This window comes from Oncorhynchus gorbuscha, linkage group LG11, assembly GCF_021184085.1.
Source record: "Oncorhynchus gorbuscha isolate QuinsamMale2020 ecotype Even-year linkage group LG11, OgorEven_v1.0, whole genome shotgun sequence".
In the NCBI taxonomy this organism is placed as follows: Eukaryota; Metazoa; Chordata; class Actinopteri; order Salmoniformes; family Salmonidae; genus Oncorhynchus; species Oncorhynchus gorbuscha.
The window spans coordinates 75,337,039-75,350,808 of record NC_060183.1 but is presented as its reverse complement, the minus strand read 5'-3'; the positions used below and the strand labels follow the sequence as shown (position 1 = coordinate 75,350,808).

The window sequence follows — 13,770 nt, the reverse complement described above, 5'->3', positions numbered from 1 at the left end:
ATGACACTTCTACAGTCTCTATCGGAGGCCCAGGCTTTTGGCATATAGATGGTAAATATTTAGCTAGTACTGTGAAAATGCGTGCACCATGAATTCTTGAATTAATCTGCAATTAATTGGAATTTAATTTACTGAAACAATCTCATCTGAATACATTCAAATCTGTTTCTTTGAAGTTAGTGACAAAGTAACTAATGATGACACGACTGTGTGATCACGATCTCTGCAGCCGATCTGAGAAAAACCTTTAAACAGGTCAACATTCACAAGGCAGCAGGGCCAGACGGATTACCAGGAAGTGTACTCCGAGCATGCGCTGACCAATGGGCAAGTGTCTTTACTGACATTTTCAACCTCTCCCTGTCTGAGTCTGTAATACCAACATGTTTCAAGCAGACCACCATAGTCCCTGTGCCCAAGAACACTAAGGTAACCTGCCTAAATGACTACCGACCTGCAGCACTCACGTCTGTAGCCATGAAATGCTTTGAAAAGCTGGTCATGGCCCACATCAACACCATCATCCCAGATACCCTAGACCCACTCCAATTTGCATATCGCACCAACAGATCCACAGATGGCGCAATCTCTATTGCACTCCACACTGACCTTTCACACCTGGACAAAAGGAACACCTATGTGAGAATGCTATTCATTGACTACAGCTCAGTGTTCAACACCATAGTGCCCTCAAAGCTCATCACGAAGCTAAAGACCCTAGGACTAAGCACCTCCCTCTGCAACTGGATTCTGGACTTTCTTATGGACCACCCCCAGGTGGTAAGGGTAGGTAACAACACATCCGCCACTCTGATCCTCAACACGGGGGCCCCTCAGGGGTGTGTGCTCAGTCCCTTCCTGTACTCCCTGTTCACTCATGACTGCACGGCCAGGCACGACTCCAACACCATCATAAAGTTTGCTGATGACACAACAGTGGTAGGCCTGATCACCGACAACGATGAGGCAGCCTATAGAGAGGAGGTCAGAGACCTGACCGTGTGGTGCAAGGACAATAATCTCTCCCTCAACGTGATCAAGACAAAGGAGATGATTGTGGACTAAAGGAGAAGGAGGACCAAGCACGCCCCCATTCTCATCGACAGGGCTGTAGTGGAGCAGGTTGAGAGCTTCAAGTTCCTTGGCGTCCACATCACCAACAAATTAACATGGTCCAAGCACACCAAGACAGTCGTGAAGAGGGCACGACAAAACCTATTCCCCCACAGGAGACTGAAAATATTTATCATGGGTCCTCAGATCCTCAAAAGGTTTAACAGCTGCACCATCGAAAACATCCTGACGGGTTGCATCTCTGCCTGGTATGGCAACTGCTCGGCCTCCAACCGCAAGGCACTACAGGGGGTAGTGCATACAGCCCAGTACATCACTGGGGCCAAGCTTCCTGCCATCCAGGAAGCTTGGCCCCAGGGGCGGTGTCAAAGGAAGGCTGTAAAAATTGTCAAAGACTCCAGCAACCCTAGTCATAGACTGTTCTCTCTGCTCCCGCAAGTCTTGGTCCAAGAGGCTCCTAAATAGCTTCTACCCCCAAGCCGTAAGACTCCTGAACAGCTAATCAAATGGGTACCCAGACTATTTGCATTGCCCCCTCAATGGAACGCTGCTGCTACTCTCAGTTATTATCTATGCATAGTCACTTTAATAACTCTACCTACATGTACATATTACCTCAACATGTTGTCCCCGCACACTGTACCGGAGCCCCGCTATTGTTATTTACTGCTGCTCTTTAATCATTTGTTATTCTTATCTTATCTTATTTTTTCCTTAAAACTGCATTGTTAGTTACGGGCTTGTAAGTAAGTATTTCACTGTAAGGTCTACACCTGTTGTATTCTGCGCATGTGACAAATAACATTTGACCTGAAGCGTGCTGGGCCCATAACCCAGAGGTCGACGGATCGAAACCGTTCGAAGGATAACTATTTTTCAATTTTCATTTGTATAGTAACATACCAGCAGACTGTAGTTAAATAAATACCTACAATCTATATTTACACGGGCATTGTTCATGTCTTGCTTTTGAATCACAAACTATAACAATTTAAATATAATTTATCAAGAGGGAAAAAGTTGTGACGTAGATGTGGGTACTTTTATTTACTTCCAAGTCAGACTGGAGAAATGGCGGGTGTTAACAGAGATACAATGGATGATTTGGAGGATGGAGAGATTTCTGGATCAAACTCTGATTCGGAAATGGGAACCACAGTTGACGTTAAACCCCAGGTAAGAAAACAATGAAATTAGACGTTCTTAAACATTAACAATATGGATTGTTTGATTCTGCAAACGTGGGAATGGAAGCAAACGTTAGCTAAAGCTAACTAGCTACGTTCGCGACGCTAGCTTTGCAACGTAGCTACAGCACAAATTGAAGAACAGTCTTTAGTTACAGTTTGCTAGAGGAGCACGTTGTCCACAAAGATTGCTATATATTTTTTGCAAGTTTCAGTGGTCCCAGTGCATCGAAAGCGTGTGCTACATTTAGCTAGCTAGCTTGCGTTGCTATGGTGTGGCCACTCAAGCTAATTTATGCTGCTGCATTTCATCTAAAGACTCCTTTTTTTAAATTTAACTAGGCAATGACTAAACTAATGACTAATCTCGGTTATCTAGAAGTACAATTATTGCGAAAGTGTCACTTCACATGAATCTGTCCACGATAGATTAACGGTTACATGTCAACTACTGGTAATGAGAGGAGCCTACTACTTTGGTATTAAAACCTGTACAATTTTATGTAAAAATGTAAATACCCAAAAGTAAACAGGGCCATAAACAATACCTAGTTATACTGCCAGAAATATTAAAAGCGCACCTTTCTGGTATGAATAGCTATAAATTCCCCCCCAAAGTGGGGGGAATAAGGTTTGAAATGCTTTCTAAATATAGTTTAGACATCTATTTAGAAAGGACTTACTATAATATTTCACCTTTCTTATAACTGTAAAATACAAATTTAGCACTATTTCATATACCTTACAACAGCGCATTTTCTGCCCAGTGTCCTCTGAGCGAAGCAGAGACGCCATTCAAATGCCTGCTGACTCATTATACCATCGGCTTTAAGCACCGATTCATCCCTGTTTGACGAAGGGAAAGTGGTCTTGTGTCAATTCTACAAAATTATTTGGTATTTTTCATGTTGAGAGCTCTAAATCCATCTGAGAATATCACAGTAAGATTAAACTGATTTTGCTGCAATCTCTTTTTTAAATGTTTTTTTTTTTTTTTCACCTTTATTTAACCAGGTAGGCTAGTTGAGAACAAGTTCTCATTTGCAACTGCGACCTGGCCAAGATAAAGCATAGCAGTGTGAACAGACAACACAGAGTTACACATGGAGTAAACAATTAACAAGTCAATAACACAGTAGAAAAAAGGGGGAGTCTATATACAATGTGTGCAAAAGGCATGAGGTAGGCGAATAATTACAATTTTGCAGATTAGCACTGGAGTGATAAATGATCAGATGGTCATGTACAGGTAGAGATATTGGTGTGCAAAAGAGCAGAAAAGTAAATAAATAAAAACAGTATGGGAATGAGGTAGGTGAAAATGGGTGGGCTATTTACCAATAGACTATGTACAGCTGCAGCGATCGGTTAGCTGCTCAGATAGCTAATGTTTGAAGTTGGTGAGGGAGATAAAAGTCTCCAACTTCAGCAATTTTTTTTTTTTTTTGCAGTTCGTTCCAGTCACAGGCAGCAGAGTACTGGAACCAAAGGCTGCCAAATGAGGTGTTGGCTTTAGGGATGATCAGTGAGATATACCTGCTGGAGCGCGTGCTACGGATGGGTGTTGCCATCGTGACCAGTGAACTGAGATAAGGCAGAGCTTTACTTAGCATGGACTTGTAGATGACCTGGAGCCAGTGGGTCTGGCGACGAATATGTAGCGAGGGCCAGCCGACTAGAGCATACAAGTCGCAGTGGTGGGTGGTATAAGGTGTTTTAGTAACAAAACGGATGGCACTGTGATAGACTGCATCCAGTTTGCTGAGTAGAGTGTTGGAAGCCATTTTGTAGATGACATCGCCGAAGTCGAGGATCGGTAGGATAGTCAGTTTTACTAGGGTAAGCTTGGCGGCGTGAGTGAAGGAGGCTTTTTGCGGAATAGAAAGCCGACTCTTGATTTGATTTTCGATTGGAGATGTTTGATATGAGTCTGGAAGGAGAGTTTGCAGTCCAGGGTCTCCTGTTTCATATCCAATATTGTAAGCGGAGCTGCGAGTATCACAGGCGAAGGAAATCGATCCTTTGTCTGGATAGGCCAGAAAATGTGACATGTCACTCCTTATGCAAGTGAAGTGTCAGATTTTACATACTGCATGTGAAGTGGGACCAAGAGAGCATCCACGGAGTGCACAACAATTTATTTTGCGCCATTCACAGAGCGCCCTGTATACACACACACACACACACACACACACACACACACACACACACACACACACACACACACACACACACACACACACACACACACACACACACACACACACACACACACACACACACACACACACACACGTAGGTGGGAATCAGTCCAGAACCGCTCAAAGTCAGGCGTACCAGACTTTTTAAATGGCCTTGAATAATTACATCTGAAAATGATCTGACAGTCTTCTCTTCTCTTACCAACTAGATGCCTGCAGCAGCTCCTGTTTTCAGTGGCCAGTCTTTCCAGAGTAGGGCCCTTCCACAGACAGCCACGTCAGCCACAAGCTACCGTAGCACCATGAGAACTGCGGACTCCAGCGATAGCGAACCAGACTCGGATGAGGACGCAGCGGTGTGGAGGCGGAAGCGGCAGAAGTGCTCCAACGCTCCCCAACCTGCCCCGGTCCCCACTCCCCACTTCGGAGCCCCCCAGGCTAACCAAGGCGGCCGCAAAGTCAACAACATCTGGGGCTCTGTGGTTCAGGAGCAGACCCAGCAGGCAGTGGAAGCTGAGCTGGATTTCCTTGGTGTGGATGGTGCCATTAGCATGGCCAGCAGGCAGGTGGAGACCTACAACTACGTCCTGGCCCGCAAGCTCATGGAGAAGGAGAGGGAGGAACAGGAGCCGGGTGAGGTAGCCATGTTGGACACTCAGCTGGACGAGTACATGAAGCGTGGCGGGCCGGCCGCCGAAGAGAATGGAGGTGGCCATTTTAAGAGGAAGCGATCGGCCAAAGAGCGGCTGGGCCCCAGGGCTGAGATGGACATCGAGGGTCGGTATGAGATCACAGAGGAAGACCCAGACGACAGGGTGATTGAAGAGATAGCCTACAGGTGAGCTGGTTGGTTGGAATGTCTTGGCTATTTCATATTTGGCCATATGAAATGTTTGGCTTGCCATGCGGGCTAAATAAAATGTCATTATTTTCTTCTTTCCACAGTGTCAACAATATCACACAGTCGTACAATAACCTCATACTAACTTGCGGATCCATTTTCTCCCCTCAAGGCTACAAGAGCCCAAAAAGGAATTGATTGAGCGAATTGTGAGAGTCATTGGGAAGAAGAAAGCAATAGAACTGCTTGGAGAGACCGCCACACTTGAGGAAACTGGTGGTGTGTACATTATGGTATGCATCTGTTCTTGTTTCAGTTTATGTGAGATAGATACAGCTGAGTTAATTGACAACTCCTGTTATATGATATCCATAATGTCCCAATTCTCATCGCAATGAATCATCACTTGTGTAACCGCATGGCTTTCTAAAACATATTTGAATTGGTACCCCTATGCTAGATTGTTCTGTAACCATTTGTTAAGTCTGTGTGAAATGATTTGATATGTTCACCTCACTGTAGGATGGCAGCAGGCGACGGACTCCTGGAGGGGTGTATCTCAACTTGCTGAAGAACACTCCCAGTATCTCTAGTGAGCACCTTAAGGTACGACACTTTTGACACTGTAAAATCAAGTGGCTTTTCGTGCACTTCTCTAATCCTGTCCACTGAATCAGTGTTGGCCTATCTTTTTTTTTCTAGGAAATATTTTACGACGAAACCCAGAAGGAGTATAAGGGCAAGAAGTCAGCGCAGAAGCGAAGGCGACACGTGGTTGCCAAGAAGATGAAGCAGGCCATCAACACACTGAACCTGCAGGAACACGACGAAGTCTCCAGAGAAACGTTCGCAAGCGACACCAACGAGGCCTTGGAGTCTCTCGGGGTGGTTGCCGAAGAGGAGTGCCAACAGGAACCGGAACCAGAACCTGCCATGGGCACTGAGGACACACCCGTAGTCTACAATGCTGCCGACCTGGAGGTCTTTTGATCCAAAATGGCTGCCCAGTGTCTGAACTTATGCACGTCCCAATGAGGATGTCCCATGAGGCTGTGGCATCCACTGTGACAGGTGGACGCTGCTCAGATACAAAATGGTGAATGCACTGTAAGTTACTGTCCACTACAGCGCTATGTAATACTAGACCTTCATCCTCATGTTTGTCTAACAGATTAAGTTGTCTTCTTTATCAATCAGTTGAAGACCAACACTTGCATCAGGATTTGTTAGCATTAGTAACGTGCTTACAGAGCAACTAGTTAGTAACCACAGATACCACCTGACTGATAATTTCAACAGAATGTTTTTCTCCATAAATGGATACCAACCCCTCATATATTTGCATCCTGGAAAGCATAAGATTTAGTATGGCTTTTTTTTTTACTAATGCTCTTTGTCCACAATGTCAAATGTAAAGTAAAAATATGGCATGTAAGGCAAGAAATGTGGCACCACTCCAAAGGAATGGCACAATCAGTATGCCAGCTACAGTACTTGCTATCTACTGTATATGTTTATAGGGAGTATTTGTTTGTGAGCTAGTTGGATTGAACAGGATCTGAGTGTTTGTCATGTACAGGGGAACTGCACTAAGACCAATCCTTAGAAGTAAGATCAAATCCGTTTTGAGATTTTTCTTTATATAAAATTTGTTTGTTCGACCCTTTTAAAAGAAAACATTTGATCACATGCCAGTGATTTTGAGTGTTGTGAAAAATGCATGCATCTTCAGAGGACCCATGGTCTGTTTTTAATTTGTTTATGTTGAGATGGGTTCGGATTATTTTGCGTTGTGAGATAAAGCACTAAATTGTTCCAGTTTCCTAACCCATTGCTGCCCCCCTCCGTCTCTGGACAAGACATCTCGGAAAAATACATTTCCTGTGTTTTAACACATTCCTTACATAAAATATTATTAAACTCATTCATTGTCCACCCTTTGCTTTAATACAATATGATGTAATCAATTGTATTTTGATTTGTCTTATTTCTTCACATCTGAATGGGTAGTGTACACGATTCAGGCTGATGTGTGTTTTCTTGCCCTGTGGTGGTCATTGATTGGCCAGTAACATATGTGGGATGGGAAATTATGCTTTCTTTTCTTTTTTTTTGTCCCCTACTTTTCATACTAATGTGAATTTATCATGATTGCGGGGGGGGGGGGTTCACAGTAATCATGTAAACACTCCTCAGCCATTCAAGAGACTTCGTCATACATTTTAATTGACACGCCGAAATTGGTAACAAGAGTTCTTATGAGGCATCATTTTCGTCATTGTCAAACGCCTTTGTCAGCTTTTTGAATCAGAATAAAAGCCCTTTGCTGTGGTGCAGGGACTCTCTACACAGTACTAGAGGGCTCAGATTCCCATGTTGTCATGGCGACAAGCATGTTGGCAGTTTCTCATTCAAATTGACATACTAAAGTTTATTTTCGGGCAATATTATAACTGGGCTATACAAATAGCTTTTCTTCATGAGAGCACAGTGCAATGTTGACCTGCACTCAGTCAAAACAGCAGCTGTTTCAAATAATTTCTGGGTAACAATTACCTTACTATGATTGTTTTTTAATTAAACATTGTCAAAAAGAAACAAAGCTTCTAAGCAAAGAGCAATTTTTCAAGCAAGAATTTTGCTAGGAATGTCTGGGAGTGGTCTGAGTGGGGAGGGGAAAACTAGCTGTTATTGGCAGAGAGGTTTGGAACTCTCTTATTGGTCTATTAACTAGTATACAGCCTGGTGATGTCACCAAAATTCCCACCAAAACAGGCAGAACTTTCCGGTGGCTTTTTCAAACAGCTCTTACACTAACAGGCCATTAGCACATTATTATTCCAACCTCATAGTGTCGAAATATATATAAAACACAAGAACGTTTTTGACTGCACTGGGCCTTTTAAGAATATTAATAACTGCAGCTGAGTCATAGAATGAGGAAAGATAGGAAGTTAAGATATAGTCACTGTGTGGGTAGATGTTGAGATGTTAGCCACAGGATTTAACAGCATAACAAGTCCTAGTCCTTATAGCAAGTTAATGGAGATACTCCATTGTAAGTGCATCTTAGTCCAGAACTACGCATTTTCGGGATACCGTCCCTAAATGTTATTTCTAGAATTCACCTTCAGGATGCTTGTTACCATTTTTCCTGCACACAGGTCTATACGAGACTATAAAATAAAATCTGTACAATTCAGTAGATTACTTCCTAAAACATAACAAACAACATGAACAGCATTGGTCTGAAGTCATGTCTTGAGGGTATACTGAAGTGTTCTTCCTACGAAGGAGCTGGGAAATCCTCTTGTCCCATCTGGCCCGTAGGGGAACCGGATGACCCCGGGGGGCAGGGAATCACCCATTAGGACCCTCTTAATACCCAGACGACCCTGCTTACTGCTGCTGCTGTCATCCAGGGAGGAGGTTTGCACCGCAGCCAGTTTACGCCTCTGGAACCAGAGACTGCTGCTATCGGCCGGGTTCTCGTAGTTACGTCGACTGAGATCCGGGCTGGTGTCGGGGCTCCTCCACATCTCGGAGGCCAGGAGCGGAGAGACCCGCGGAAGGGTGGGCAGAGGTGCCCGGAGGACCCTGGGGCTGTGGTAGGGGCTAGAGCGAGGGCTGTCCCAGGGGCTCCTGCATAACTGGCCTGAGGAGAACCTAGGCATGTGCATCGGAGAGGCCATCTCGGATTCGCTGGACGAACTCCACGCAGAAGAGTCTTCCCCTTGGAACTGGAGCTGCTCCAAGCAGCGGTTGGTGATTGATACACCTTTACCGGCACCTCTGTTCTCAACGCAGCCTCCCAACTTATGCCCTGCTTTCTTTTTCGATGTCATCCCGATCAGGACGACTCTCACAAAGTCCTCGGACTGGGACAGCTGGTGGTAGGCTCTACCTGCGCCTTCCAAGTCCTCATACTCTACCAGAACACTTTCCTGGGAGCACAGCTCAGGGTACCTGTTGGCGAACCTCTGGACTTCCTGTGGGAGCTCCTTCCCCGGCCGGAACACCCTCACTGTGCAGATGCTTCCAAAGGGCTCCAGGAGAGTGATGGCCATTTCCATAGTGCTCCTCTGGGGTGCAGGGACGTCTTCATCACCACCATTACCACTCGACGTCAGCTCAGCAGAGATGTTCCACATAAACAGAAGTCTGCTGGGCACCTGAACCAAGAGGGACTCTGGTATTGGGTCTTTGCGACGGACCTTGTTGCCCTCCTTGTTGACTTCTAGTTTGGAGGAGTAATTTAGGGCGTAGGCTGTGACTCGCCAATCTTTGGTCAGGGGCTTCATCTAATAGAACATGGATGTAAATGTCAAGTTAATATCTCAATGCCTTGATATAAAAATGTGTTATAACAAAATTGAAGTCAACATATTTAAAACATGATTTTTTTTTTCAATTGCATTAGTTTGAATATTAGGGAAAATAAAAGTATCTCACCTTTTTAAAAGATGTCAGCAGCTTTATGTTCACATAACCCATTTTGTTTTTTTTCACATGTTTTAAAAGGAATGCATCTTTTGCTAGATTTTCATCGGAAAGATAGTGTTCAATTTGGGTCACCATCTTCTGTGTAAGATCAGCAGCTGGAGGTGACCAATCATCCAACTCCATGTCTTTATCATTTTCCTTGTAAAATCTAAGAGAAATCATGTAAAAAACAATATTTAAAAAATTATCTTTCAGACCACAATTACCATATTGTATGATAACAGTATTTAAATGCATAATTTCCTATATTTTGTTAAATTAAAACCACATTCTGGAATCTGTTTACCAAGACTCAAATAACCATAACACCATGGAGTATTGGTTATTCTGGGCATATGACAGCTATACAACGAATAGGATCATAAGGCATAGGCCTATATTCTTTAAGAGTCAATGTCATTCATTGATATCCCAGATTGTGCATTCAATTTAAGCCATTCAATGACCAGACATCCCTTTTAATTTCTCAACTTGTAGGCAAATTAAAACAACATAAATTCATAGATAATATGACTTGCCTGTCTTCAATTATGGGGCTCTCCATTTCTGCTCTTCGTCCCTGGTCCTCCTGAACATTAGACTTTTCTTCTTGCTTTCGAAAAGCTTCTCTGACGAGATAAGTTCAATTTCCCCAACTACAATCTACTTGCAGATACAGGTGTTCATGTCCTCCCCATGACCATTGCGAGCCAATTTATAGTCTCGAGCCGCACCGGTCAAGTGGAGACTGCGGGGGCTGTCATCACGAAGCAGCTCTCGAGTTTGTGTGGTCTCATAATAGGCTACACTTTTCAATTGTCTGACGAGCCATTCAAAATAACTCTTAACAGGATATCACCAAAAAAGGATATTGCTTCCGTCTGACGTTATTGCAACAATTCAAACCTTTCCCAAGGAGGCACAAAGTTATACCAGACAAATGATCTCAGGAACGGCCATAGATGGGTATAATAACAGCCATGAAATGTAACGGTATGTTATCATTTTCAGCAGCTCCATATGTACCAAAATGTATTTGAGGGTTGGTCCACTCTCTTCAGATTTTGAGATCATTGCTTCAATTTGGCAACCGGTATTTATGTTGTTGTTTTTGCTTTCTGGCATCACCTTGATATACACATATAATTAGGCCTATGGTATTATACAGTACTGTAAATATTTGTTTTTTTTTTACATAAAAGCAAAAGAGAGTAAAGAAAAACGTTTCAACTGAATGACAATGCCATAAGCAACATTGTTGTTGTACATGTAGGAATTTTATTATCCTTTCCATACAGACATTATCCCACACCATATATAAATAGTCAGTGCTATCTGGGGTCCTTGGGACATCCATACCCTAAACTCTTACCCTAACTTTAATCCCTACCTTAACCTTAACCATAGCCCTTACCTGAACCTAACCTTAACCCTACACTTTACCATATAAAATGTCAACTTCAATGGGATAGGGATGTCCCAAGGATCCCAGATAGCACAGACCATATATAAATAACTACATAATGTGCTGATACTTATTATATAAAGCTTTATTAATATAAAATACCATACAGCACTATTGGAACAAGAATAACACCCTAAGCCATTTCTAGTATCCTTGTGTTTTTTGCTATCATTGTTATGATTATTTCATAATCACTTTTCACTTATTCATTGTCTTGAGTTAGCCTGTTAACTAAACCTGTTAACTCAACCTTGAGTTAATTCAACTCTTCATTATGCACTTGTCCTTCGTTTACTGTTGACCTGCAGCTGGAAAACATGACAGTATCTGATGTCCAGCAGGGGGACTCAAACCTCTGTCCTTCATATCTCTCTCTCCATCCATGTGTAGCAAAATGAAACACATATGTTTATTAACAGTTTACAACCTGGTTATTTTTACATTTTATTTAACCTTTATTTAACTAGGCAAGTCAGTTAAGAACAAATTCTTATTTACAATGACGGCCTTCCCTGGCCAAACCCTAGCGACGCTGGGCCTATTGTGCTCTTCCCGATGGGACTCCCAATCACGGCCAGATGTGATACAGCCCAAGATCTAACCAGGGTCTGTAGTGACGCCTCTAGCACTGAGATGCAGTGCCTTAGAACGCTGCGCCACTCAGGAGCCCTATAATTTTTTTAAACAAACATGACGCCACAAAAATACATCAGCCTAACATCATTGCAAACAGTTCAATTAAAATTTTCAAAAAGAAACGAAAAGAGCAATTTCTCAAGTAAGAATTTTGCTCGGACTGTCTGGGAGTGGTCTGAGTGGGGAAGGGAAAACTGAAAATTAGCTGTTATTTGCATAGAGCTTTGGAAGTCTCTTTATTGGTCTATTAACTAATTTACCACCTGTTGATGTCACCAGGCAGGCCAAAACTCCAACCCACCAAAACCGACTGAAATTCAGAAGTAATCTGTCCTCCAGCCCCTCTGAAGAGGACAAACAGAAGAATTACAGGTTCTGGGGTCTCCTCCTAACAGTTTGTTCACAGTAAATTACAGCACAGGCGGCACAAGCTTGCTATAATGGTGGGTTTAGTAGAACACACTGGCTTATCTACAAATCACCAACTCTAAACTGCAAGCCGACAGAACAGAGGTCTCTGTCCTGCAGCCAGCAAGGACTTTGTCAGACATGCTTAGTTGGCAAGTTGGAGCTTTGATACCATCGAAGCTATGGTCAGATTTTTAGGAAGTTCAAAATTAATTGTTGTTTCTCAGTAGTTACATACAGTACATGCACTTAAATAAGTTACTTCATAAACTTAAGAGGCATTAAGCTTACAGATGTTTACAGACGCAAACTTTGCAAGTATAAAAGTTTTATAGTTGTTATAAACACTGAACAAAAATATAAAAGCAACATGCAACAATTTCAAAAGATTTTACTGAGTTACAGTTCATATAAGGAAATCAGTCAATTGAAATAAAAAAATTAGGCCCTAATCTATGGATTGATGACTAGGAATACAGATATACAGTGGGGCAAAAAAGTATTTAGTCAGTCACCAATTGTGCAAGTTCTCCCACTTAAAAATATGAGAGAGGCCTGTAATTTTCATCATAGGTACACTTCAACTATGACAGACAAAATGAAAAAGAAAATCCAGAAAATCACATTGTAGGATTTAGGTGTGCTTTGGCAAAGTGGGTGGGGTTATATCCTTCCTGTTTGGCCCTGTCCGGGGGTGTCATCGCATGGGGCTACAGTGTCTCCTGACCCCTCTTGTCTCAGCCTCCAGTATTTATGCTGTGGGCGAGGGTCAGTTTGTTATATCTGGAGTACTTCTCCTGTCCTATCCAGTGTCTTGTGTGAATTTAAGTATGCTCTCTCTAATTCTCTCTTTCTCTCTTTCTTTCTCTCTCTCGGAGGACCTGAGCCCTAGGACCATGCCTCAGGACTACCTGACATGATGACTCCTTGCTGTCCCCAGTCCACCTGGCCATGCTGCTGCTCCAGTTTCAACTGTTCTGCCTGTGATTATTATTATTTGACCATGCTGGTCATTTATGAACATTTGAACATCTTGGCCATGTTCTGTTATAATCTCCACCCGGCACAGTCAGAAGAGGACTGGCCACTGGCCAGATCCTCTTGGATCTGCAAACAAATAGAGGTAGGCCAAATTGTCATTATAGAGGTAGGCCAAATTGTCATTATAGAGTTAGGCCTAATTGTCATTATAGAGGTAGGCCTAATTGTCATTATAGAGGTAGGCCTAATTGTCATTATAGAGGTAGGCCTAATTGTCATTATAGAGGTAGGCTTAATTGTCATTATAGAGGTAGGCCTAATTGTCATTATAGAGGTAGGCCTAATTGTCATTATAGAGGTAGGCCTAATTGTCATTATAGAGGTAGGCCTAATTGTCATTGTAGAGGTAGGCCTAATTGTCATTGTAGAGGTAGGCCTAATTGTCATTATAGAGGTAGGCCTAATTGTCATTATAGATTTAGGCCTAATTGTTAT

At 42.8% G+C, this 13,770-nt stretch overlaps 2 protein-coding genes across 2 annotated transcripts; one reads left to right on the top strand and one right to left on the bottom strand.

Annotated features, from left to right (window-relative positions):
* Positions 1–1,994: 1,994 nt before the first annotated feature.
* Positions 1,995–7,275, top strand: phax (phosphorylated adaptor for RNA export). Its single transcript, XM_046368322.1, has 5 exons — positions 1,995–2,250; positions 4,672–5,300; positions 5,476–5,596; positions 5,826–5,909; positions 6,006–7,275. Exons 1-5 carry the CDS (start codon positions 2,146–2,148, stop codon positions 6,291–6,293), a joined length of 1,227 nt encoding a protein of 408 aa, XP_046224278.1. The 5' UTR covers positions 1,995–2,145; the 3' UTR covers positions 6,294–7,275.
* Positions 7,276–8,557: 1,282 nt separating this feature from the next.
* Positions 8,558–9,604, bottom strand: LOC124047726 (la-related protein 6-like). Its single transcript, XM_046368030.1, has one exon. It carries the CDS (start codon positions 9,602–9,604, stop codon positions 8,558–8,560), a length of 1,047 nt encoding a protein of 348 aa, XP_046223986.1.
* Positions 9,605–13,770: the final 4,166 nt, after the last annotated feature.

Excerpts from the sequence above, each read along its gene's own strand:
- phax (XM_046368322.1), top strand. The coding sequence starts at position 2,146 with ATGGCGGGTGTTAACAGAGATACAATGGATGATTTGGAGGATGGAGAG. Across the intron at positions 2,251-4,671 it reads CAGTTGACGTTAAACCCCAG|ATGCCTGCAGCAGCTCCTGT; the intron begins GTAAGAAAACAA and ends CTTACCAACTAG. Across the intron at positions 5,910-6,005 it reads TCTCTAGTGAGCACCTTAAG|GAAATATTTTACGACGAAAC; the intron begins GTACGACACTTT and ends TTTTTTTTCTAG.
- LOC124047726 (XM_046368030.1), bottom strand. The coding sequence starts at position 9,604 with ATGAAGCCCCTGACCAAAGATTGGCGAGTCACAGCCTACGCCCTAAAT.